Below are 23,614 nucleotides of genomic sequence, written 5' to 3' on the forward strand. Positions count from 1 at the left end.
TGGAATGTATACAAAGATTTAAGAGAAACTGTAAGAGAATCCAAAAGGCCCTGTTTCTGTAACACTATGAAATCATATCCCTTACACAATATACTTAGCACGATCGAGTCAATGAGTCTGACAATCCTATCAAATATTATGTCACCAAGACACTCAATCCTCCACAACCAACATTTAACCAGTCACCAAAATCTGTCCATTTTAACTACGTAAGTAATTCGCAAGCCTCTCTCTGTATGCTAGTGATACTGCGTTGGAGTCATTCTTTCATCATCTTTAGCTTGGAAATAATCTCCCAACTGATTGCTACTAAACTATCTTCCCAAAATACAAATCCAGTTGCATCACCTGAACCAAGAGCAGGTTAAAAACCTTCAATTGTTCACATCTAGCCTGGCACAAGGATTCCACCTGTCCGTCGTTACTTCATACCCAACCTCTCCCTTGCACAGCCTAACCTTCCATTCAAACCATATTTCCACATGAGCCCCAAGCCTACTGTTCTCCTTGAAACTGCAAAATCAAGTTACAGGATACACACAAAATCCACTATTTTACTCCACATACACTTTAATACTCTCTAGGAATACAAAATATTAACCCCAAAATACTTACCAATTATTAAAAAATAAATAATTCTTTACAGGAAGATCAGGGAAAAAATATCTTAACCAAGTGATTAAAGTTAAATCATCAATGTCACACAAAACAACATCATGAACCTCCTGATATGACCCATTGAGAAGTTGTAATATTCTTGACCAAAAACGTTTAACCTGAATTTAATCATAGGAAAACAATCAAAGCTAGATGATGGTATGTTCTATAGGACAAGTGGGCTTACCACTTCAATAATGAAAATGTCATGAGAGGAAAAAGTAAAAGAATAATAGCTATTACTGAAAGGATGCTAAAAAACACATGAAACCACGTGATAAAAGTACAATGTATGAACCTTAATTGGATTTGTACTGGAAAGACAAAATAATAGAAAAGGCACTTAGAGAACAACTTAGGAAGTTTGGCTGTGGACCACACACAGGATATGGCAAAAGCACATTTGCATTTGTGAGTACACGAAACACAGTTTATTCTTGTCTTATTATTTATTAATTATTGTATTATTTCCTATATGAACTATAAACCTACTTTGCCCCACCCTGTATTAAATAATACGTTCAATCAAAGTCAGATTTCTTGAGTGATGATACAGTATTATGGTTATGTAAAAGAATGTCTTTGGTCTTACAAGATAAATAAGAATGTAAGAGTAAATGTCATGATAGTTGAAATTTATTTTCAAATTGTTCAAGGAAAAAGTATATGCCTATGTACAAGGAGCAAGAAATAAAGTGAATGTAGTAAAAAGATTAATGATTAGTAAATTTGAAAGATAGAAATATCCATTGTACTACTCTTTCAAGTTTTCATGTAGGTTTCCTTCAAAATAGTTAGAAATTATTTATAATCATTTGAAATTCAAAATAAGCACGTATCTGTTAAAAGTGATTAATTTTTCTTATTCTGATTCAGTTTAAAATATACACCTAAAACATATCTTGAATACATTTACCTAATTTTAAACATTTTATCAATGACTAGCTCCTTTTTTTTTTTTTTTTTCAAATTCTAGTATTTAACAACAAACTCTACCACAAAGGTCATCTCCTCCATTCTCCTCCAAATCTCCAATCAACTCACAGTCCAAAATGTTGCATCCATTCTTCTTCCATTATTCAGGTTCAAAACCTCCGTAACTTCTTTGTTTACCCTTGCCTTCCTAAGACTTATTTAACAACATCCCAAAACGTCCTTGCAACCTCTATTGTCACCACCAAGTCTCAGGCCACTGCAAACTCAGATTTCAAATACTTCATTTACCTCCTGCCTCCAATCTTCCATATGGCATCATTTTCCAAGTTTCATGGGCCAGACACCTTTGAGTGGTCTTCCTTGTCTCCTCTGCTCCTCTCTTCACTCTGTACTGCATCCAATTTTCAAACTACTAATGCAACTTCAAAAACGTTTTTCAGATCTGGCCTTTCTTTATAATCCTTGCCAATGTCTTAGTGAAGAATATCAATTATCTTTCCCCTTAAACTTCTGAAAGACCATCCTAACATCATTCTCTTAACATAATACTTTCCCTTTCAAACTCTCCTTCTTACCACCATCAACATGAACATTCTATAAAATACAAATATTTCCTAGTCAATCCTCTGTTTTTTTTTGAAACCTCTGTTAAGAGTCCCACTACATTATATACCTAACACTTATGCAATATTGCATGTCAATTATGTCTCAATTAAACTGGAGGGGGGAAAAAGAATCCTTTTACAATAAAAATTTAATAATTTCAGGTAGGAAGCCTGAAACATACTATGCATTTACGAGTTTAAGTTGTAGCTCCACCATTTACTACATGCAACATTAACAGTTATTTATTCTTTCTCTGCTTTCTTCTTGGGTGAAATGGAGCTAATAAAAACAGAGAATGATTGTGAAAATTAAAACAAAGTCGTGTAAATGACTCCATTAAAAAAATACAGATTGTCAAACTTGATTTAAAAAAGCAAAATCCAACTCGACTACCTATAAGTAATGGACTTCAAATATAAAAACACATAGAGATCAAAAGTAATGGGGTAGAAAAGATATGCCAACATAAATTGATGAAAAATCAGAAAAGCTACATGAATATCAAAGTAGATTTCAGAGCAAAGAATATTACCAGTGATAACAAAGGTTAATTCATAGGAATAAAGGGGTAGTTAATCAAGACATAATAATATTAAATATTTAGGCAACTAATAACACAGCTTCAAAATCTATGAAGCAAAGCTCTTCCCTTTTATAACCATCACAGGAGCACAAGGAGCCAAATGAAGTTCAAATACCTTCGTGACCTCTGACCAGAACAAGAACCGTAAAAGGAGTTTCAGTGCACCTTCTCACATTCCACAAAGCTGAGACAGAAGTGCAAGGTTCAGCCCATGCCCGTCCAAAAGGATGATGAAGTTCAGGCTGTGCAAGGACACTGCAAAGGGCAGCAAACTGACAAAATACTCCAGGCCTAGAGAAAGAAATGTGTCATCTACACTGAAGGAGTGCAGTGGAGAAAGCTAATAGGACAACTGTTCATGTGGGCATTCACCCAGCAAGGTGCTTATCAGTAGACTAAAGCTGGACAAAGACTACAAAATGATCTCCAAACATAAAGCCAAATCTTACCAAGTAGAAAAGGAAAAAGGCAAAAACAAGGAAGAAACAATTGAGGAGATGCAGGAATAAAGTAATCTTATATACAGCTTTCATTATAACTGGTAAAATGAAAAAAGAAATCTATGAAACAAAAAATAATAGAACTGTGAAGAGAAACAGAAAACCCACAATTAAAGTCAAAGATTCAATACCCCCTCTCAATAACTGATCTAACAACTACCAAGTAATCTAAAGAATGTAGTAGACTTGATCACCACTCAATGAATATAACCTGAATGACATTTTTAGAACACTCTACCCAAAAAGAACAGAATATACATGAGTTCTCAATTTCCCATAAAACATTTACCAATTTCTAACACTATATATGCCTATATTAAAAAAAAAAGTAAGATTAATTTTGGCTTCTATCTTAAGAAATTAGAAAAAAAAGAGCAAATTAAATCTGAGTAAACAGAAAAAAATTAATAAAGATAAAAGCAAAGATTAAAACAAAAAAAAGAACATTAAGAGAAAAATATCAATATGTAAAACCAAAAGCTAATTTTTTTGCAAAGATCAATGAAATTGGTAAACCTCTAGCCAGAATAATCATGAAAAAAGAGAAGACACAAATTACTAATATCAAGAATAAGAGAGGGAATATCACCACAGGTTCTTCAAGTATTAGAGATAACAAGGGAACATTTCCTAACAATTTTATGACAGTAAGCTCAACAACCTAAGTTCCTTGAAAGACACAAATTATTAAAGCGCATTCAAGAAGAAATATTGTAGATAACTCCAATAGCCTTATGTATGTCAAAGAAAATAAATATGTAGTTAAAACTCTTTCCACAAAGAAAACTCCAGGCCAAGATGGTTTCAATGATAAATTCCACTAAATATCTAAGGAGAAATAATACCAATTTATACAAACTCTTCTAAAAATTGAAGAAGTCACATTCCCCAGCTTATTCTATGAAACCAACATTACCTTGATACCAAAAACCAGAGTATGATACTATTAAAGAAAACAAAATAGAACTATAGACCAATATCTCTCATACAGGTAAATGTAAAAATCCTTAACAAAGTAATAACAAATGGAATCCCTCAATATAGAAATGAGATAACATTTTAACCAAGTGCTTTATTCTAGGAATACCAGGGTTGTTCCCACATTTGAGAATCAATGTAATTCACAATGTCAAAAGATTAAAAACAGAAAACCATACAACATCTCAATCAATGTAGAACCATATATAAAAGTCAACATCTATTCAGGTTAAAAACTCTCAGGAAATGATAAGTATAAAAGAATTTCCTCAATCTGTTAAAAGGCATCTACAAAAAAATGCTATATCTAACACCACAATTAATGGGGGAAAATGTAAATGATTGCCCATAAGATAAGGAACGAGTTAGAGATATTGGCTACCATGACTTCTATTCAACTCTGTACTGTACATTCTAGCCAATGTAATTAGGGAAGAATAAATAAAGAACATTGAGAACTTCCGGCCAAGATGGAGGCCTAGACTGACACGCTCCATCTCACTCCACAACTAAGAAGGAATACATCTACTACAAAACCAGAAATAACCAGAAGTCCCAGAAAATAAAGCTACATGGAAGTCCAACATATGAAGCTATAAAAAAAGTGGTACTTGTCTGGACGGGTAAGAGGGGAAAAGCCGGGGCAGAGAGGTCAAGCTGTGCTGGCAGTGGCAGCTGCAGCGATGGCAATGGGACAGCAGTAAGCACAGACACCCGTATTTAAAAAGAGGTGAGAAACCCCTGGGGAGCACCCCAGGCTGCAGACCAGACCCGTCAGCTCGCGATTCCAATGCCGGGAAAAGCAGAGCCCCATTGCCTCAGACTGTGAAGGCTGGAGGGGTTACGGACAAATGAAGAAGCTCACAGTCTCTCAGGGGAGAGTAAATGGCAAGAATCAATCTTGGACCCCTGCCCCTACAAACAAAACGCTACAGCATGGTGAGAAGGGTCACCCAGTAGTGATGAGTGTAGGAGGTGTGACAGCCCCGCCCAAGAAGCAAGAAGCAAAGGTAAACACAAAATGGTCAGGATGGCACAGATCATGATAGAGATCCCAATCATGCAGCTGACCAGATAGCAAATATCTGATCTAACAGCTCAGCAGATAGAAAATCTTTCTGAGGCACAGTTCAGAACTTTGCTTATAAAAGTGCTTACAGACCTAACAGCAGATCTTAAACAAGATGGGGAAGGAATGAAGGCTAGTCCTGCTGAAATGAACAAAAACACATACGAAACAAGTGATGAGGGAAGGAAAACCAGGGGTCAAATCAACAAATCGGAACACAGGGAAGGAACAGTCAACCAGTGCAAAAGAGGAAATGAAAAGTGAGGAAAAAGAGGAGAGGATCAGAAACCTATGGGACAGCTATAAGCCAGCCAACATCCAAAACACAGGGTTGCCAGAAGGTAAATAAGAATTAGAAATTGAAAAATTATGTGAAAAAATAATGAAGCAGAACTTCCCTAACTTGGAGAAGGAAATAGACTTACAGGTCCAGGAAGCAGAGAGAGTTCCAAAACAACTGGACCCAGGGAGAACAACACCAAGACACATTATAATCAAAATGTCAAAAATTAAGGATAAAGAGAGAATCTTAAAAGCAGCAAGAGAGAAGAAGAGAATTACATACAAAGGGGTCCCAATAAGACTATCAGCTGATTTCTCAAAAGAAACTCTGCAGTCAAGAAGGGACTGGAAAGAAACATTCAAAGTAATGAAAAGCAGAAATCTACAACCAAGATTACTCTATCCAGCGAAGCTGTCATTCACAATAGAAGGGCAGAGAAAGTGCTTCCAGGACAAAGTAAAACTCAAGGAGTTCATCAGATCCAAACCACTGTTGTATGAAATGTGAAAGGGACTTGTTGAGGAGAAAGAGGATCAAAACTATGAACAGTAAAATGAAAATGTATCATGACAACCAACAACAAAAGTTAGGGAACCGAAACAAAGGCAAACTAAGTAGGCAGCAAGAGTGGGAAAAGAATTATAGGTATGGGGAGCATATTGGGGGGAGGTCAGCTGGGAGGGGGATGGGGGAAAGGGAGGGAGACGGTACAGGAATTAAGAAGCATAGTAGGAGGGAATGGAGTAGACAGGAAGATGTTGAAAAGAACTATACGCACAACCAATGGGCATGGACTAAGGTGGGGTAACAGCTGGAAGGAGAGGGGTCACTGGGTGGAGGGGAGCAAAGGGAAAAGAAATTGGGACAACTGTAACAGCATAATCAATAAAGCATATTAAAAAAAGAAAGAAATCATCCAAATATCACAACCTAGAAAACACTATTAGGCTTTTTTCCCTGTGGGTACATTTTTAAAAAATGTTAACTGGGATCATATGGTGTTTTTAGCGTTGCTTGTGTCCACTGTCACTTAACATTAAATGAGTGCAAATTTTAATCCCTTAAAAAAAATAAAAAAATAAACAAAAACCATTGTGATTGGAAATGAAATCTAAAATTGTCTTTATTCATAAGTGGCATGTGGAAACAATATTGGGAAAAAATGCTGGCCCTGGCTGGTGTGGTTCAGCAGATTGAGCACTGGCCTGTGAACCAAAGGGTTGCCAGTTCGAATCCCAGTCAGGGCACATGCCTGGGTTGTGCGCCATGTCCCCAGGTGGGGGCACGAGAGGCAACCACACATTGATTTTTCTCTTCCTCTTTCTCCTTCTCTTCCCCTCTCTCTAAAAAGTAAATAAATAAAATCTAAAAAAAGAAAAAGCTACTAGAACTGATATGTGAGTTTAACATGATTGTAGAATACTATATAAAAATCAGTGTATTTTTATAGACCAGCAATGATTAATAGAAACAAATAGAAACTAAAATATAAAAATACCACTAACATTAGCATCAAAAATATGAAATACTGAGGATAAATCTAAAAGATGTGAAATACCTGTCCAATGAAAGTACAAAACACTGTTGATAGAAATTAAAGAGTAAATAAATGAGAGATATATTTTGTTGATAGGCTGGAAAAGTCCATTTTTCTAATATGTTAATTTTCACCAAATTGAGTTATAAATTCATGGCAGTTTTATTTAAACTCCTAGCAGGGCATTTTACAGAATGGATAAGCTCACTTTAAAATTCATATGAAAATGCAAAGGATGGAAAATAACCAAAGCAATTCTGAAAAAGGACAAAATTAGAGAGCTAATACTATGAGATTTCAAGAATTATAAAGCTACAATAATCAAAACAGCATAGTATTTGCATAAAGATAGGAAAATAGATCAACAGAACAGAACAGAGTCCACAAATAAACAAACACATACATAGCTGATTTTTGAAAAAGGGACAAAGGCAATGCAATGTAAAAAGAATCATTTCTTCAACAACTGGATGTATGCAAATAATAGTAATAATAATAAACATGTTCCATAATTCACATCACATACAAAAATTAACTCAAAATGACAATTAGACCTAAATGTTAAGGCCAAGTGTCAAACCTAGAACTATAAAATATCTACAATATAACATAAAAGAAAATCTTAAAATCTTTGTGTAAAGATTTCGTAGATATGCACTGGCTGGTGTGGTTCAGTGGACTGAGCACCAGCCTGAAAACTTAAGGGTCGTCAGTTCAATTCCCAGTCAGGTCACATGCCCGGGCTGCAGGCCAGGTCCCCACCTGGGGACCTGCAAGAGGCAACCTAATCAATGTTTTTCCCTTAAATCAATGTTTCTGTCCCTCTCTCTCTCCCTTCCTTCCCCTCTCTCTAAAAATAAATAAAAATAAAATCTTTAAAAAAAAAAAGATTCCATAGATATGAAACCAAAAGCACAACTACATGAGAACAAATGGATGTAAAATTCATCAAAATTATTAACTGTTCTCCAAAGACACTTAAAAAAAGATAAGCCCTGACTAATGTAGCTCAATGAGTTGGCGGTCATCCCACACTGGTTCGATTCCCAGACCAGGCACATGCCTGGGTTGCTGGCCAAGCCCTGGGTTGGAGGAGTATGGGAGGCGTGCAAGAGGCAACCAACGGAGGTTTCGCTCGCATATGGATGTTTCTCTCCCTCTTTTTCTCCCTCCCTTCCCCTCTCACTAAAAATAAATAAATAAAGTCTTTAAAAAGAAAAGATAAGGCTCAGACTAGGAGGAAATATTTGCCGAGTATATCCAATAAAGGACTTGTAACCAGAATACACAAAGAGCAACATCACAGAAGATGGCAAAAGAGAAAGCTTCAGTGCAGAAACAGTGCCTGTCGCACAGCAAATACTCAGTAATTATTTTACCAAGGATTTTTTAAAACCCTATACACTACTAACAAGCAATGATAAATTTACCTGGGTAACCCCATCATCAACGTAATTGCTAAGAATTTACAAAACATCATGCCATGATACCACACAAGAACAGGTACTGTATTTCTCAAATTAAAGATGAGAAAACAGAGACTAAGTTAGCTCCTCAAGGCCACACAAGCTGGGTGATGTAGGGCAAAGATCAAGCCTGGCAAAAAAAAAAAAAAAAAAAAAAAAAAGAAAAAAAAGACCTCTTGGCTTCAAGACCACAGGTGATAATACCTCACTCGGGTATTATCTATCCCAAAGAAAACCTTCCCAAAGTGCCAGTGCAGCACAGCACTCTTAGCACTTAGTCATAAACACCGACAATTTATCAAAACAGGGAAATAAAGAAAAAAAAGAAAATACCATTTTATGTTATTGTGGGTTCTCTTACGTATTATACCCTACATAATACTAGCCTCCTTTATAGATTTAAGCAAATCAAAACAATAATCCACAGAAAAAAATGAAAGAACTATGTTGAAGTACCTAGGAGATACAGCAATGTCACAGTCACTCACATTAATATAAGGTATAATAAATTACTTTAGAGTTCCATTAATATGTAAACAGAAAAACAAAAGGGGACAAGGCAGACATTAAAATAATTATTTTTATTTAACAGTCACATATTGAAAGCTGCCCTAAGCTGTTCAGATTCTGAAAGACTGAACGGAGGAAAAAGGAAAGCACATAAATTCAGCTAGGTCTGTACTTCCCAAATAAGAATGTGACCACAGTGAGTCTCTGTGGCCTGCTTTCACCACTAGAAACCCAACCCATTAGAAAGGGAAATTAGTTACACAGCAGAAAGGGAAGGGAAGGAAAGGGAAGCTGGAGGAATGGTCTGGAATAGGTGAGACAGGGTAGCATCTAGTACAGAAATCGTGGGGTTGGTTACTCTACAAGCAGTTCATCGTAATTCAGAAGGGAAGGCCAAATTCAGGTTTAGGCTGGGATGCTGCTAACAGGGGCAAGACAGCTAAAGGCACTTACAAGGCATATGGAATTTCAGCTGGACAAGGAACCAGGTGAGGACTGAGGGAAGTGAGAATCGTAAAAGGGTGGTAGAATCGATGGATTTGTTGTATGGAAGAACTACCAAAGCTAAACTATTAAAGGGGATGGACTAGGAAGTTAGGTGTCAGAGAGAGGTGAATGCTTGACATTAAAAAGTCATGGAGGTCTTGCACTGGCTGATGTGGCTCAGTTGGTTAGAGTGTTGTCCTGTAACTGAAAGGTTGCAGGTTCAAATCCTAGTCAGGGCACATACCCAGGTTATGGATTCAATCCCTGGTTTGGGCACCTATGAGAAGGCAACCAATCAATGTTTCTCTCTCTCTCTCTCTCTCTCTCTCTCTCTCTCTCTCTCTCTCTCTCTCTCTCTCTCTATCTCTCAGGCAAGGAAAAAATTTCCTCAGGTGAGATTTTTTAAAAATCATGGAGGTCTTGCAGTTATTGGTAATGACAAGGTCAACAATGTGACACAAGAATGAGTGGAAGACAAAATATCTGGAAATGTGCAAAAAAGTGGTAGGCATGTTGGAACAATCATTTATAGACAGTAAAATCACCAAAAATTAAAACAGGATGACGGTTAGAGTGAAAGTGAGCCACGAGGAATGTGATGAAATCACCCAGAGGTTAATGACTACCATGAGAGGGCGGGAGACAAGGCAGGGGGCAGGAGGCGCGGAGCATGGTGAAGTCAGTCTGTTGTGAAATTCAAAATAGAGAAGGGAGAGGATCTCTAGGATTACCTGGATTTGGCAATAAGGAGCAAACAGGACATATACTAGAGGAATAGTAACACAGAAAATAAATCTTCAATACTTCTAAAAAAGCTCAGTCTATATTGGTCAACAATAATGACCAATATATACCATTGCACAGCAACTGAGAAAGCTGTAGGGTCCTGCTGGAGGCCCAATGGAAGGTTCAGAGAAGATGCACAGGGGTCTGGAAGATGTGATATGTAAGCTGGGTGTTTAAAAATGAACAAGAGCAAAAGGACCTTCCTAGCAGAGAGACACTACTACAAAGGCAAAGTCAAAGAGATGTGAAAATAACATGAAGCATTCTAAGAAATGCAAACAGTTCAGCATGATTAAGGACAGAAACAGAATGAATATGAAATGGGTATGAATTAGTGGGGATGAAAGAGAAAATATGTACACAGGCAGACCAAAGCCATAACCTTCTTCTCTGCACAAAAGACATTATATACAAATTAAATTGTTGCCCATAGATCCTTCATAAAAGATTCTAATAGAAAACAAAATTGATGGATTTTAATTTCATCTTATTTTCCTTCTTTAAAGGAGATGCTGGAAAACAATTAAATAATCCAAAGGCTAGCTGCATTACAAGGATTAACCAACTTTTAGAATCTATTGCTTCCACATTATATACAAAAATTGATGCTCATTATCATAATCTCCAATATCCAAGATTTAAAATGTACCAAAGAAATTTATGCACAACTGAGATTTTTTAAAACAGATGAATTGAGCTCAAACATAAATGCATTACAGATTTCTTTGAAACATGTATATATGTAAACATATATTATAAGGCTATATATAAATATAAGTTGCTTTTCATTTAAAAGAAAAATATTACAAGTGAATGTACGGATAATAACAATATTGGTTACAGAACTTTTATAAATAGTGAATCTTAGAATTAATGGAAAATACGTCTCATTAGGTAACCATTGCTATCCTTGTATTTTTACTGTAGCATTTATGATTTAATGGAAAAAGCAGTATAATATACTTGGGAGCCAAAGAATACACCCAAATGTTGGCACGGGCATTTATGAACTACTAAGCAAGTCACTTAACTTTTCTGTGCCTGAGTTTCTTAATTTACAAAAAGAAAATCAAAAATCCATATCTTATGTCATTTTGTGAAGTACTGTTATCTGAGTTTTGTAAACCATAATAAGCTACAAAATTGTCTAGTTACAAACTTCAGAATATTTTTCATATAGAACTAAGAGTCTTCAAGCCATCGGCTACCCCCTCCCACCAAATGAAGCACAATTACAATTGGAGATGATAAATCTGATAGACTTTGATAAACATTCTCACCACCTCTATTCATAACCTTACCTTCGAATGAGCAGGCCCTCTTTCTTTCAGAAGTTTATACTGGGGTTGGACTCTATTGAAACGGGCTAACTCATTTACCAGACACATTGGAGTTTTCTCTTTGAGGTTTGCCATTTTATCTTGGAGAGAAGCTGTAAATAAAAAGGCTATAAAGTTTTTGTCATCCTTGACTTTACAAAATGGAAGAAAAGCTAAATTTTACTCTTTTAGTTTGAAATCAGGTTGTATATTTGGATTAAATTATTTTCATAAATTTTATATTAAAAGAACCAAACCATCTGATGTCTTCCATTACATGCAACAGAAATATATATCACATTTTAAACAATAAATTAACTTTTTCCTAAGTACCTAAGTTGCTACTTATACATGTGTGATAATAGCATGCTTCAAGATTTTGAAATAATATAGGATTATAATAATTTCTAACATATCTTATAACTTTCCTTTCCTGTTAAAAAATTTCAATATAAACACATAATTCTCCTGGTTCTTATTACTACAAAATTCAATTTTCTCTACTTTTTCTATCCTTTGATCTTTTTTTTTTCCTTCTTATTTTGAGGCAGCATATTAATTGAAAAGCTCTAGACTTGGGAAACAAGTCCTAAATTTAAGTACTAGCTCTTTCAACTACTATTTTATAATAATTTTTTTCTATTTTTAAATAAAAACTTTAAAATATGAGTAGAATAATCTAACAAATACCCATGTTTTTAGCATCCAGAACTGAAATTAACATTTTCCATGTTTCCTTTAATTCTTATTTACCAAAAAAAAAAAAAGTATTATTTTACAGTTAAGTTCCTTTCACTATTCTAGAAACCACTATTACATGAATTTAGAATATATCCCTCTGGGGTATTTTAAATAATTCATATGCATGCATTCATATCCATGAAAAAATACATAGTCTTGATATATGTGATCTTATAGTCACATAAATAGTAATAAAATAAATATATCATTTTCATTGCTTTCTGCACTCTTAATGTTTTTGAGATTGTAACTTACATATATTTAGTACATTACCTTTAACTGCTGTATAATTTCTATCACGATATCATATCCGCTTCTTAATCCACAGGTAAAACATGCTGCCAAACGGCACCAAGAATGATTATACACAATTACCTTCTGCAGCAGCATGAGAATTACCATCTCCCTCAACCCTAAAAACAGGCAGTGTGGTCTGGTATTCTAATTTTTGATAACCTGATATTTGACAAATTGTATTCCACTATTGTTTTTTTGTTTTCCCCACTATTTTAATTTGCATTCACAGATTACAAGTGAGGCTAATCATTTTCTCATGTTATTGATCATTGGGGTTTCCTCTTCTGGGAATTACTTGTCCATCTTTCTATTGATTATTCTATAGATTATATTTATGAATCTTCTTTGGACTGTGTTTTTCATGCCTTAAGAAATCATTCTCTAACCTGCAAGGTCTTAATGATTTTTACTTAAATTTACTAAGCCTCTATTCTTTATCTGTAAAATAAAGGTAATGAAATCTATCCTACTTAGCTCACAGGCTGTTATGAGGTTAAGGTTTTTAAATGAGTGATATTCTAAATTCTATCACAATTATTACAGCTTCAGAAGTTTTCCTAATACTATATTAAATTTTATCCTATGTTTTCCTTCATTGCATCTATTGACACATTTAATTGCTTTTTAGTTTTTCTTCCATCTCTCATGAGTCAGTGTGAGAACATGCAAGTGGATTGCTTCCTGCTCAATTAAACTGAGTAGCAATGTATGGAGAATACATGAAATGAATGGAAATAGTTGGTTTTAGGAACTTCATCTTCAAACATTCTATAGTAAAGTTTAATGTAGAAAATAACGTATTTTTAACTTTTTAATACTCTTTACAGGACCAATAATTTCCTATAGTAACTTGATCACAATCATTACAATTAAGAAATTACTTTATAAGAAAACTATATAAATACCTAATAGGGCATAAGTAAAAGGAAAGAGAATCTAAGCAACCAATTTGTAAGGCCAATATAGATAACAACTGATTCTACAATTAAACAATTTCAAGTGGCTTACAAAAACAAACAAACAAAACCTAGTAATCATTATTGGTTGGAACAACACAAAAAAGACAAGAGTAAGTCAAGAGAGTTTTGAGAAAACCTACATTTTACTGATTTTATTGTTCATCATTCAAATAAACATTTTATAAATTGTACCAGAGTCATTCATTACATTAAGTAAAAGGTGACCTGGGGCTATAATCAATTTTGGTCCTTGCATAGCATGGCATTAAATACTCGAGTGCAACAGATAATACAGCTACCTGAATATTTAAAAAAAAAGGAAAACAAAAAATGAAAAATTTGTTAAAAATGAGAGAATATTAAAGTATGGTAAGAATCAGTCAATTTTGCATAACTCTGAAATAGCATTTATACTGTTACTATATAATTTTCATAACTCAGCAATGCTGCATATTCATCTTTTGTAATGACAAAACTTGTAGGAACATTGCAAGCATAATGTGACAATTTTACAGTATGAAAAATGTTAATAGCATAGACTTTTAATATATTAAAGGAAAGTGCTAACTAATAATATGGTATTAAACTTATATTCTATTTATTTTGACTTTCTGCTTCATAAAAACAACATGAATTCAATAAAACATTTTAATGTATAACTGAAGTTTTGGGCTGAAAAGTATGCAAAACACATGCAAGATCTCACTTCAATAAAACTTTATAGCTAAAATCCAAACTGTTTCAAGTTGGTAAATTTAAAAATAATTAGTCCTAGTTGAAATCATTTGTTCTACGAAACGATTAAAACTTTAAATAGCTGTTCCTCTATTTAATCAGAAATTGTATTAGTATTAACTACTTCACAGAGCTCAGTGATGGACCAGTAAGTCAAAATTAAACTAAAATTTTGATAACGTATCTACAAAATTACATAACAAACTTGTCTACAAAAATTGAGATTTGCTCTAGCTGGCGTGGCTCAGTGGATTGAGTGCCGGCCTGTGAACCAAAAGGTCACTGGTTTGATTCCCAGCTGGGGCACATGCTTGGGTTTCAAGCCAGGTCCCCAGTTAGGGTCAGGGTCATGCAAAAGGCAAGAGGCAAGAGGAAACAGTTCAATATTTCTCTCACACATCGATATTTCTCTCCCTGTCTTTCTTCATCCCTTCCCCTCTCTCTGAAAATAAATAAATAAAATCTCTTTTTAAATGTTTTTAAAATTAAGATCTATAAACTTAATTTATATGTCACTTTTTAAAAAGTCAACAGTTGAAAAAATGAGAAATATACATACAGTTGCTAAGAATGTCTTCAATGAGCTACTCTGAAATAGGCTTCAAGTCCATCTGGTGGCTGGAATAGCAAAGGACTGCTCAGAAGTAAATAAAATTAATGATAATGGAATTCACAATATAAGACTTTGCTTTTGAGACAGCAAATGCCACACAATGGTAAACAGCCTGTTTTAAACTTCTCTGGGATCTTGAAAAAGTACTTAAATATTGCTTTCCTGGACAGTAAGATAGAAATAATAGTTATTTTTATATTACTGTTTGATGGTATGGGTTAAATGAGATGACGTAAGACACACTAACAATGATAAGAATGCATTATTACTCTGATTATAAAAAAGTTGTTAAAATACTACCATCAAATATGAAAACAGTGATAGGGTTTTATAAACTTTTTTCATGGCTTTCTAAGCTAAAATGTTCTGAGTTAAAATATTCTGTTACGATAAGCTGATCTGATTCATACAGATATATTTGATATTCTGTATTTGTTATTTTTCCACTGACTTATTATAACATCATAAGTTGGCTTTCCACTGAAAAATTTCCACATGATATAAATTATGTTAAGATTTTTCATATTTTATCTTCGTTAATATGAAGTATTTTTGTAGGTACCGCTCTGTAACTTTGGTAAATAACATTAATAAAATAGCTATTTATAATAACAATATCTGCACACTCAACTAAAATATAGATTTCTCTCTATTTTTTTAGATTGACTCTATTCATAATATTTATAAAATGTCCTGTACTCTCTGAAACTTGAATCTACAAACTGTACCAAAATAATGTAGCTCACAGTTTTCAATAAACAAGAAGAGCCCCTGTCCCAAAGGAACTCACAGTCTAGTACAAGAAAAAACACAAATGAACCAGTCCATAAACTACAATATGGTAAGTGCCATAATAATGCTGTTACAGGAATGCAGTAGGTGAAAGGAGGATAAAAGGTAGGTTTCAAGAGGTGGTAATTAGATAGTTAAGCAAAGTAGAAATTCACCAAGTTATCAAGGGAAGAAGACAGTCCAGGCTTGTCCAGAGCATAACAGCAAGAAGAAAGCAAATAAAGCACATCACATTCCAGAAAACCTAAGGATGTCATTAGCAGTCTACAGAATGCATACGACGAAGTAGCAAAAAAAAATTGACCAAAATCCATCAAAACACCAAAAGTTTCCTAAGCCAGGACTGAGAGTAGCAATGTTTGTGAAGTAGTTAGGCTGCAGCTAGAGCTGTTGCCAGCGAAGTCACCATCTATCTACCTCACCTGCCAACAGAAGAATTCACTTCCATCCCTGGTCCCAGAAATGATTTGGACAGTTTCTGTCTCTTTGCCAGCTTCCCTTTCCCTATTCCCTGCTATTGGAAGGGACTCATCCTAATTCCCCGGTAAAATAAAAAGAAAGAAAATAGTCAAGAGAGCAAAGGAATTTACTTCACACTTGCTCCTGCCTTTGAGGAGGAATGTGACTACCTCTCCATATATATGACTGAAACAAACCTTGTAACTTCAAATTATACTATAACCTAAGGTTGTCCATGAAAAATCACTAACCAAGCATCAAATTGCTCTATTATAGTTGGCTACCAACCAGGAAAAAATTAAGTTTCTAACTCATATAAATACAAAAATAAATTACAGAAGTATTAAAATAAAAAATATGACAAAGCACAAGAAAACCTAGGTAAATATTCATCATAATCCTGTAACATAGAAGGCTCTTCTATAAGATGAGAAACCTAAGTCATAATGGGACAAACTGACAGAGTAAACAACACAAAATATAAAACTTTCATACAGTAAAGCACATAAAAAATAACACTAAAAATGTCCGCAATCTGGAGGAGAAATACTTACAACACATAAAGACAAATTGTTAACATCCATAAAATACAAAGATGATATAAATGTTTTTAAATCCAATAGAAAACAGGGAAAATGCATGCACAATTAACTCACAATATAATTTATTAAGTAAGCACATGTATTAAAAAACCTAATGTTTAAATAAATGAAAATTTGAACTCAGTGAAATATAATTTATCCCATTAGACTGATAAAGGTGAAAAACAATCATATAAGTAAAGGCAAGGGCGTGGATCAAAAGGTAGATCCACTTTTAATTTTTTGATGTATCTCCATACTGCTTTCCACAGGGGCTGCACCAGTCTGCATTCTCACCAACAGTGCACTAGGGTTCCCTTTTCTCCACATCTGCGCCAGCATTTGTTGTTTGTTGATTTATTGATTATAGCCATTCTGACCTCTGTGAGGTGGTATCTCATTGTGGTTTTAATTTGCGTCTCTCTGATGATTTGTGATGTTAGGATCTTTTCGTATTGTCTCTCGGCCACCTGTATGTTCTCTTTGGAGAAGCGTCTATCAGGTCGATTGCCCATTTTATATTGGGTTGTTTGTTTTTGGCATTGAGATTTTAAGTACATTATAAATTTTGGGTATTAACCACTTACCAGAGGTATTGGTGAATATATTCTCCCATACGGTGGGTTGTTTTTTTATTTTATTGATGTTTTCCTTTTCTGTGCAAAATCTTTTTAGTTTGATGTAGTCTTATCTGATTTTCTTATTTTGCTTTTGTTTCCCTTGCCTGGGGAAATATATATGATAAAATACTGCTACAACTCATGTCCAAGGCTTTGCTGCCTGTATTTCTTATAGGATTTTTATGATTCTGGGTCTAGCCTTTAAGTCTTTATCCATTTTGAATTTATTCTTGTGTGTGGTGTAAGAAGGTGGACTAGTTTCATTTTTTTGCATATATCATCCAATTTTCCCAACACCATTTATTGAATAAACTATCTCTAGCCAATGATATGTACTTGCTTTCTGTGTAAAATATTAATTGACTAAAAAGGTGTGGGTTTATTTCTGGGCTCTCTATTCTGTTCCACTGGTCTGCTTTTATGCCAGTACCATGCTGTTTTGGTTACTATGGCCTTACAGTATAGTTTCATAAGAGGTAGTGTGATTCCTCAAACTTTTTCTTTCTCAGGATCACTTTCGATATGCGGGGTCTTTTGCGGTTCCATATAAATTTTTGAAATATTTGCTCTAGTTCTGTTAAATTCCTATCAATGGAATCATGATAGGAATTGTGCTAGATCTATAGATTGCTTTGGGTTGTATGGACTTTTTAATTATGTTAATTATTCCTGTCCATGAACATGGTATGTATTTCCACTTATTTGTATCTTCTTCAATTTCATTCTTCAGTGTCTTGTAATTTTCTGAGTACGGGACTTTTACATCCTTGGTTAGGTTTATTCCTAGGTATTTTATTCTTTTTGTAGCAATTGTGAATGAGATTATTTTCCTAATTTCTCTTTCTGTTATTTCATCATTGGCATATAAAAATGTAACTGATTTCTGGATATAAATGTTATATCCTGCTACTTTGTTGAATTCATTTACTAGTTCTAGTAGTTTTTGGGTGACATCATTGGGGTTCTCTATGTACAGTATCATGTCATCTGCAAAAAATGAGTTTTACTTCTTTCTTTCCAATTTGGATGCCCTTTGTTTCTTCTTCTATGATTGCCATGGCTAGGACTTCCAGTACTACATTGAATAAGAGGGGAAAGTGGACATCCCTGTCCTGTTCCCAATCTTAAGGGAAATGCTTGTAGTTTTTGCCCATTGAGTATGATGCTGGCAGTAGGCTTGTCATATACGGCCTTCATTCTGTTTAGGTATGGCCCCTCTAATCCCACTTTGCTGAGAGTTTTTATCATAAATGAGTGTTGGATTTTACCAAAAGCTTTTTCTGCATCTATTAATATGATAATGTGGTTTTTATCCTTCAATTTGTTTAGGTGGAGAATCACATTTATTGATTTGTGAAAGCTGTACCAACCATGCATTCCTGGAATAAATCCCAACTGATCATGGTCTTTTTGATGCACTGCTGTATTCGGTTTGCTGATATTTTGTTGAGGATTTTAGCGTCTATGTTCATCAGGAATATTGGCCTATAATTTTCTTTCTTGGTAGTGTCTTTGTCTGGCTTTGGAATTAGGATAATGCTGGCCTCATAAAATGAGTTTGGGAGCCTTCCCTCCTCTCGAATTTTATGAAATAGTTTGAGAAGGTCCAGGGCTTTTGTTTGTTCAGAGTTTTTTGATTACTGCTTCCATGTCACTAGGTGAAATCTGTCTATTCAGATTCTCTGATTCTTCCTGATTTAGTTTTGGAGGATTGTATGTTTCTAGGAATTTATCCCTTTCATCCAGGTTGTCCAGTTTGTTGGCATATAGTTGTTCATGATATTTTCTTACAATCCTTTGTGTTTCTTTGGTGTCAGTTAGCTCTCCTCTTTCATTTCTGATTTTATTTGAGTCCTTTTTTTTTCTTTCTGGATGAGTCTGATTAAAGGTTTGCCAATCTTGTTTACATCTTTTCAAGGAACTAGTCCTTTGATTCACTGATCTTCTGTATCATTTTTTAGACTCTTTTATTTCATCTCTGGTCTTTATTATTTCCTGCCTTCTACTCACTTTGGGCTTTGTTATTGTTCTTTTTCAAATTCCTTTAAGTGTGTTAGATCATTTGTTTGAGCTTTTTCTTGTTTTTGATATAGGCCTGTAATGCTATGAATTCATCTCTTTGGGTTGCTTTCCCAGTGGCCCACAGATTTTGGGTTGTTGTGTCCTCATTTTCATTTGTTTCAAGGTATCTTAATTTCCTCCTTGATCTCATTGTTGACCCATTCATTGTTTGATAACATGTTATTTAGCTTCCATGTCTTTGCTTGTTTTTCAGTATTCTTGTGGTTAATTTCTAGTTTCATAGCATTGTTGTCAGAGAAGAATCTTTATATGATTTTAATCTTCTTAAATTTATTGACATGTGCCCTAACACGTGGTCTATCCTAGAAAATGTTCCATGTGCACTTGAATAGTATGTATATTCTGCGTCTTTAGGGTGAAAAGCTCTGAAGATATTAATGAAATCCATTTGATCTAATGTATCACAAAAGGCCACTATCTTCTTGTTGGTTTTCTGTCTGGAATATCTATCCATTGATGTCAATGGGGTGTTAAAATCCCCAGCTATGACTGTATTTCTGTCGCTCTCTCCTTTTATGTCCATCATGGTTTGCTTTTCATATTTAGGTGCTCCTATGCTGGGTGCATAAATGTTTCCCAGGGTTATAATCTCATCTTTATCATTATTCTTTTTGTCTCTTACTATAACTTCAGTTTTAAAGTCTATTTTGTGGGATATAACTACTGCTTCCCAGCTTTTTTTCCTTTCTATTTGCATGAAATATCTTTTTCCATCCCTTTACTTTTAGTCTGTGTGTATCTTTCTATCTGAGATGGGTCTCTTGGAGGCAGCATACATATGGGTCTGGTTTTCTTATCCATTCAGCTACCCTATTTCTTTTGGGGGGACATTTAAACCATTTATATTTAAGGTGACTTTTGGTAGATATGTATTCTTTTTCTTATCCTTCTCCTTGTCCTCTGGCAACTCCTCCTTTCTTCTTCGCAAGCCCTTTAACATTTGTTGCAGTACTGGTTTGGTGTTAATTCCTCTAGCTTTTTCTTGTCTGTGAAGCTCCTTATTTCTCCTTTGATTTTAAACGATAGCCTTGCTGGGTAAAATAGCTTTGGTTGTTAAGTCCTTGCTTTTCATCACCTTGAATTATTTCATGTGACTCCCTTCTGGCCTGAAATGTTTCTGTTGAGTAATCAGATGACAGTCTAATCGGTGCTCCCTTGTATGTAACTACCTGCTTTTCACTTGTGATTTTTAAGATTCTCTCCTTGTGTTTTAAGTTTTGTCATTTTAATTATGATGTATCTCAGTGCAGGCTTCTTTTGGTCCAATTTGTTTGGGACTCTCTGAGCTTCCTGGACTTGCATGTCTATTTCCTTCACCAGCTTAGGGAAGTTTTGGTCATTATTTCTTCAAATAGGTTCTTGGTCCCTTGCTCATTCTCTTTTCTTTCTGGTATTCCCATGATGTGGATGCTGTTACGCTTCATGTTGTACAAAATGTTTCTCAAGCTCTCTTCATATTTTAAAATTCTTTTTTCTTTCTGTTGCTCTGCCCGGGTGTTTTCTTCTGTCTTCCAAATCATTGATTCAAACCTCTCCTTCATCTAACCTACTGTTTATTCCTTTCAGTGTATTATTTATTTCATATTGCATTATCTGTGATTGGTCCTTTTTTATGGTTTATATGCCTTTTTTCATGCTGTTGAGTATCCTAATAATCATTATTCTAAACCCTCTGTCTGATAAATTCTCTTGTTCTTTCATTTTGGTTCTTTGTCTTCCCATTTTGGCTGCCTCTTTGTATTTTCTGCCTTAGTTGTTAAACTAGTCAGTGATATACCCTCAGGCTATAATCAGCAACCCTGCTGAAAATCCACAGGGTGGGGCAGAGAAATCCAGGCAGAGGGGCTACTGCTTCCCCTCAGACTAATGCCTCTTGGAGAGGAGTGCTCTGCCTGAGTAAGATTGCTCCTGCAGTATGGGGAATGCCGCAGCACAGGATCCTGACACCTGTTCCTTAAGTTCTCTCCCCATAGCCACCAACCCCACACTCTCCTCAAGTGTCTCTAGTTCACTCTGCCCTCCCTCTGCTGGAGCCCAGGCTAAGTGGCTGCAAACAAAATTTTGTGCATTGGCCCTTCAAGAGGCTCTCTGTGTGCCCAGTCATCTCTCCCTGGCAGAGAGAAACCCTGCTGCTTTTCACAACTGGGTGTTATCTGGGTTCCTTTCTGGCTCTGGTGCTGCAGGCTATGGAGCCCAGCTTGGGGTTCAGACCCCACACTTCTCAGGGGGATCCCCCTCAGCCACTGAAATATCCCTCCAGAACTTCAGCTGCCACCTGTGGGAACCCAGCCAGCCCTCTCCCACCTCCTCTGTGCTCCCTACTAGTCTTGTTGTGGTGAAGTGGTTTCTTCTGACTGTCCTAGTGTTCAGCTGGTTATTGAGGATGATTTCTCTACAATTTAGTTGTAATTCCAGATTGTTCCTGGGAGGAGGTTACTGTAGCTTCCACTTACTCCTCCAACATCTTGGGTCACTCCAGCACCATTCATTTTAATACCACCTTACAGCTAGACCTATTTTGCTGGTCCTAAGGAAACAGACAGAAGTTCCATTTATGCAAGTTATTATGGCCATCAGGGAAGACCCTCAGCTGTAAACTAGGAAAATGTACCTTTGGTTTGATATTTTTTTTTGTTCCATCTGCTTTTTCCTTTTTTCATCTTTACCTACCTTCGAACTTTTTTAAAATTCTTATTTATAGAATTTTTAGAGAGGAATGGAGTGTGGGAGAGATGGAGGGAGGGAGGGAGAAAGAGAGGAAGGGAGGGAAAGAGAAAGAAAAATAAGAAACATCAATTTGTTGTTCCACTTATTTATGTATTCACTTGTATGTGCCCTAACCAGGGATCAAACCCACAACCTTTCATATCAGGACAATGCACAACAAAGCTACTCAGCCAGGGCTGAACTGATTACTTTTTAGTATTCAATTTTATTTCCCTTATGGACTTATAATTTTTTTTTACTTGGTTTTGTAGCAATTGCTCTAAAATATACACAGCCTACTTTCAAATAAATATTATATCATTTTACGTATGGTATAAGCACCTAACAATACTATATGTCCCTTTCCCATGCCCCACTTCTTTATGCTACTGACATCAACTTACTTCTGCGCATGTTATAAGCCTCCAATTGTTATCATCGCTTAAAAGTCAATAATCTTTTGAAAAGGCTAAAAATTAAGAAAATCTATTTTCTATTTACCACATAAAGGTCTATACAGAAAATTTCAGCCATCATTAATATAATGAGAACCATTTGCATGACATCTATGTAACCTGGCAGCCAAGGAGAATGGACTGAAATGCACGTGTGAGATCAATGACAACTTCACTGTACTAGTCAGTGGGGGTGGTAGACACTGTTGAGTCAGCATGTGTGCTGAGCAAGTACAGCAACAAACCTGCATCATTCTGAGTTAAGCTTGAACATTTCTCCTTGGAAACTATTCAGATGATTCAGAAGGCCGCAGCAATGGGCAACTGGTGACTGGCTGCTTCATCACGATAAAGCACACCACTCATACATCGTATCTAATGCAGTTGTTTTGTGAAACATCAAATCACTCAGGTGACTCAGCCCCCCTACAGCCCAGACTTGGTGCCCTGCAAATTCTGGCTTTCCCAAAAACTAAAATTACCTTTGAAAGGGAAGAGATTTCAGACTGTTTATGAGATTCAGGAAAATATGATGAGACAGCTCATGGCGACTGAGCAAACTATGTGAGGTCCCAAGGTGCCTGCTTCAAAGGGGACTGAAGCATCATAGTCCTATGGACAACGTTTCTCGTATGTTACATCTTTTTCAATAAATATCTATATTTTTCCTCCCAGCTCACAGGCCAAAGGGCAGAGATTGGAAAGAGAGCAATGCATTCTTTCATGAGTATCTGCGTGGTTAGCAATGGTGTGGTGTGAGGGCACAGAGAAGGAAAACTCTGACTCCAAAAAAAAAACCTCCGCTGTCTTGCGGCATACCTCTTCAGGGGAAAGGCTAAGGGAGTAAACCCCGACAGA

The 23,614-nt window shown here is 35.5% G+C and overlaps 1 protein-coding gene across 6 annotated transcripts in view; it reads right to left on the minus strand.

The window, feature by feature from the left end:
* The window catches only part of STAU2 (staufen double-stranded RNA binding protein 2), a 390,312-nt gene that overhangs the window by 356,244 nt on the left and 10,454 nt on the right, over positions 1 to 23,614 (minus strand). For 5 of the 6 annotated variants that reach the window (XM_090283736.1, XM_090283732.1, XM_090283735.1 and 2 more), the window contains exon 2: positions 11,699 to 11,829. The exons of the other annotated variant lie outside the window; for it this stretch is intronic. In XM_090283736.1, the coding sequence (XP_090139862.1) occupies positions 11,699 to 11,812 (114 nt within the window). In that variant the 5' untranslated portion in view covers positions 11,813 to 11,829. The remainder of the gene's footprint in view (positions 1 to 11,698; positions 11,830 to 23,614) is intronic. 6 annotated transcript variants of the gene reach the window in all.

This window comes from Furipterus horrens, unplaced genomic scaffold, assembly GCF_987537825.1.
Source record: "Furipterus horrens unplaced genomic scaffold, mFurHor1.1.pri manual_scaffold_7, whole genome shotgun sequence".
Lineage (NCBI taxonomy): Eukaryota > Metazoa > Chordata > Mammalia > Chiroptera > Furipteridae > Furipterus > Furipterus horrens.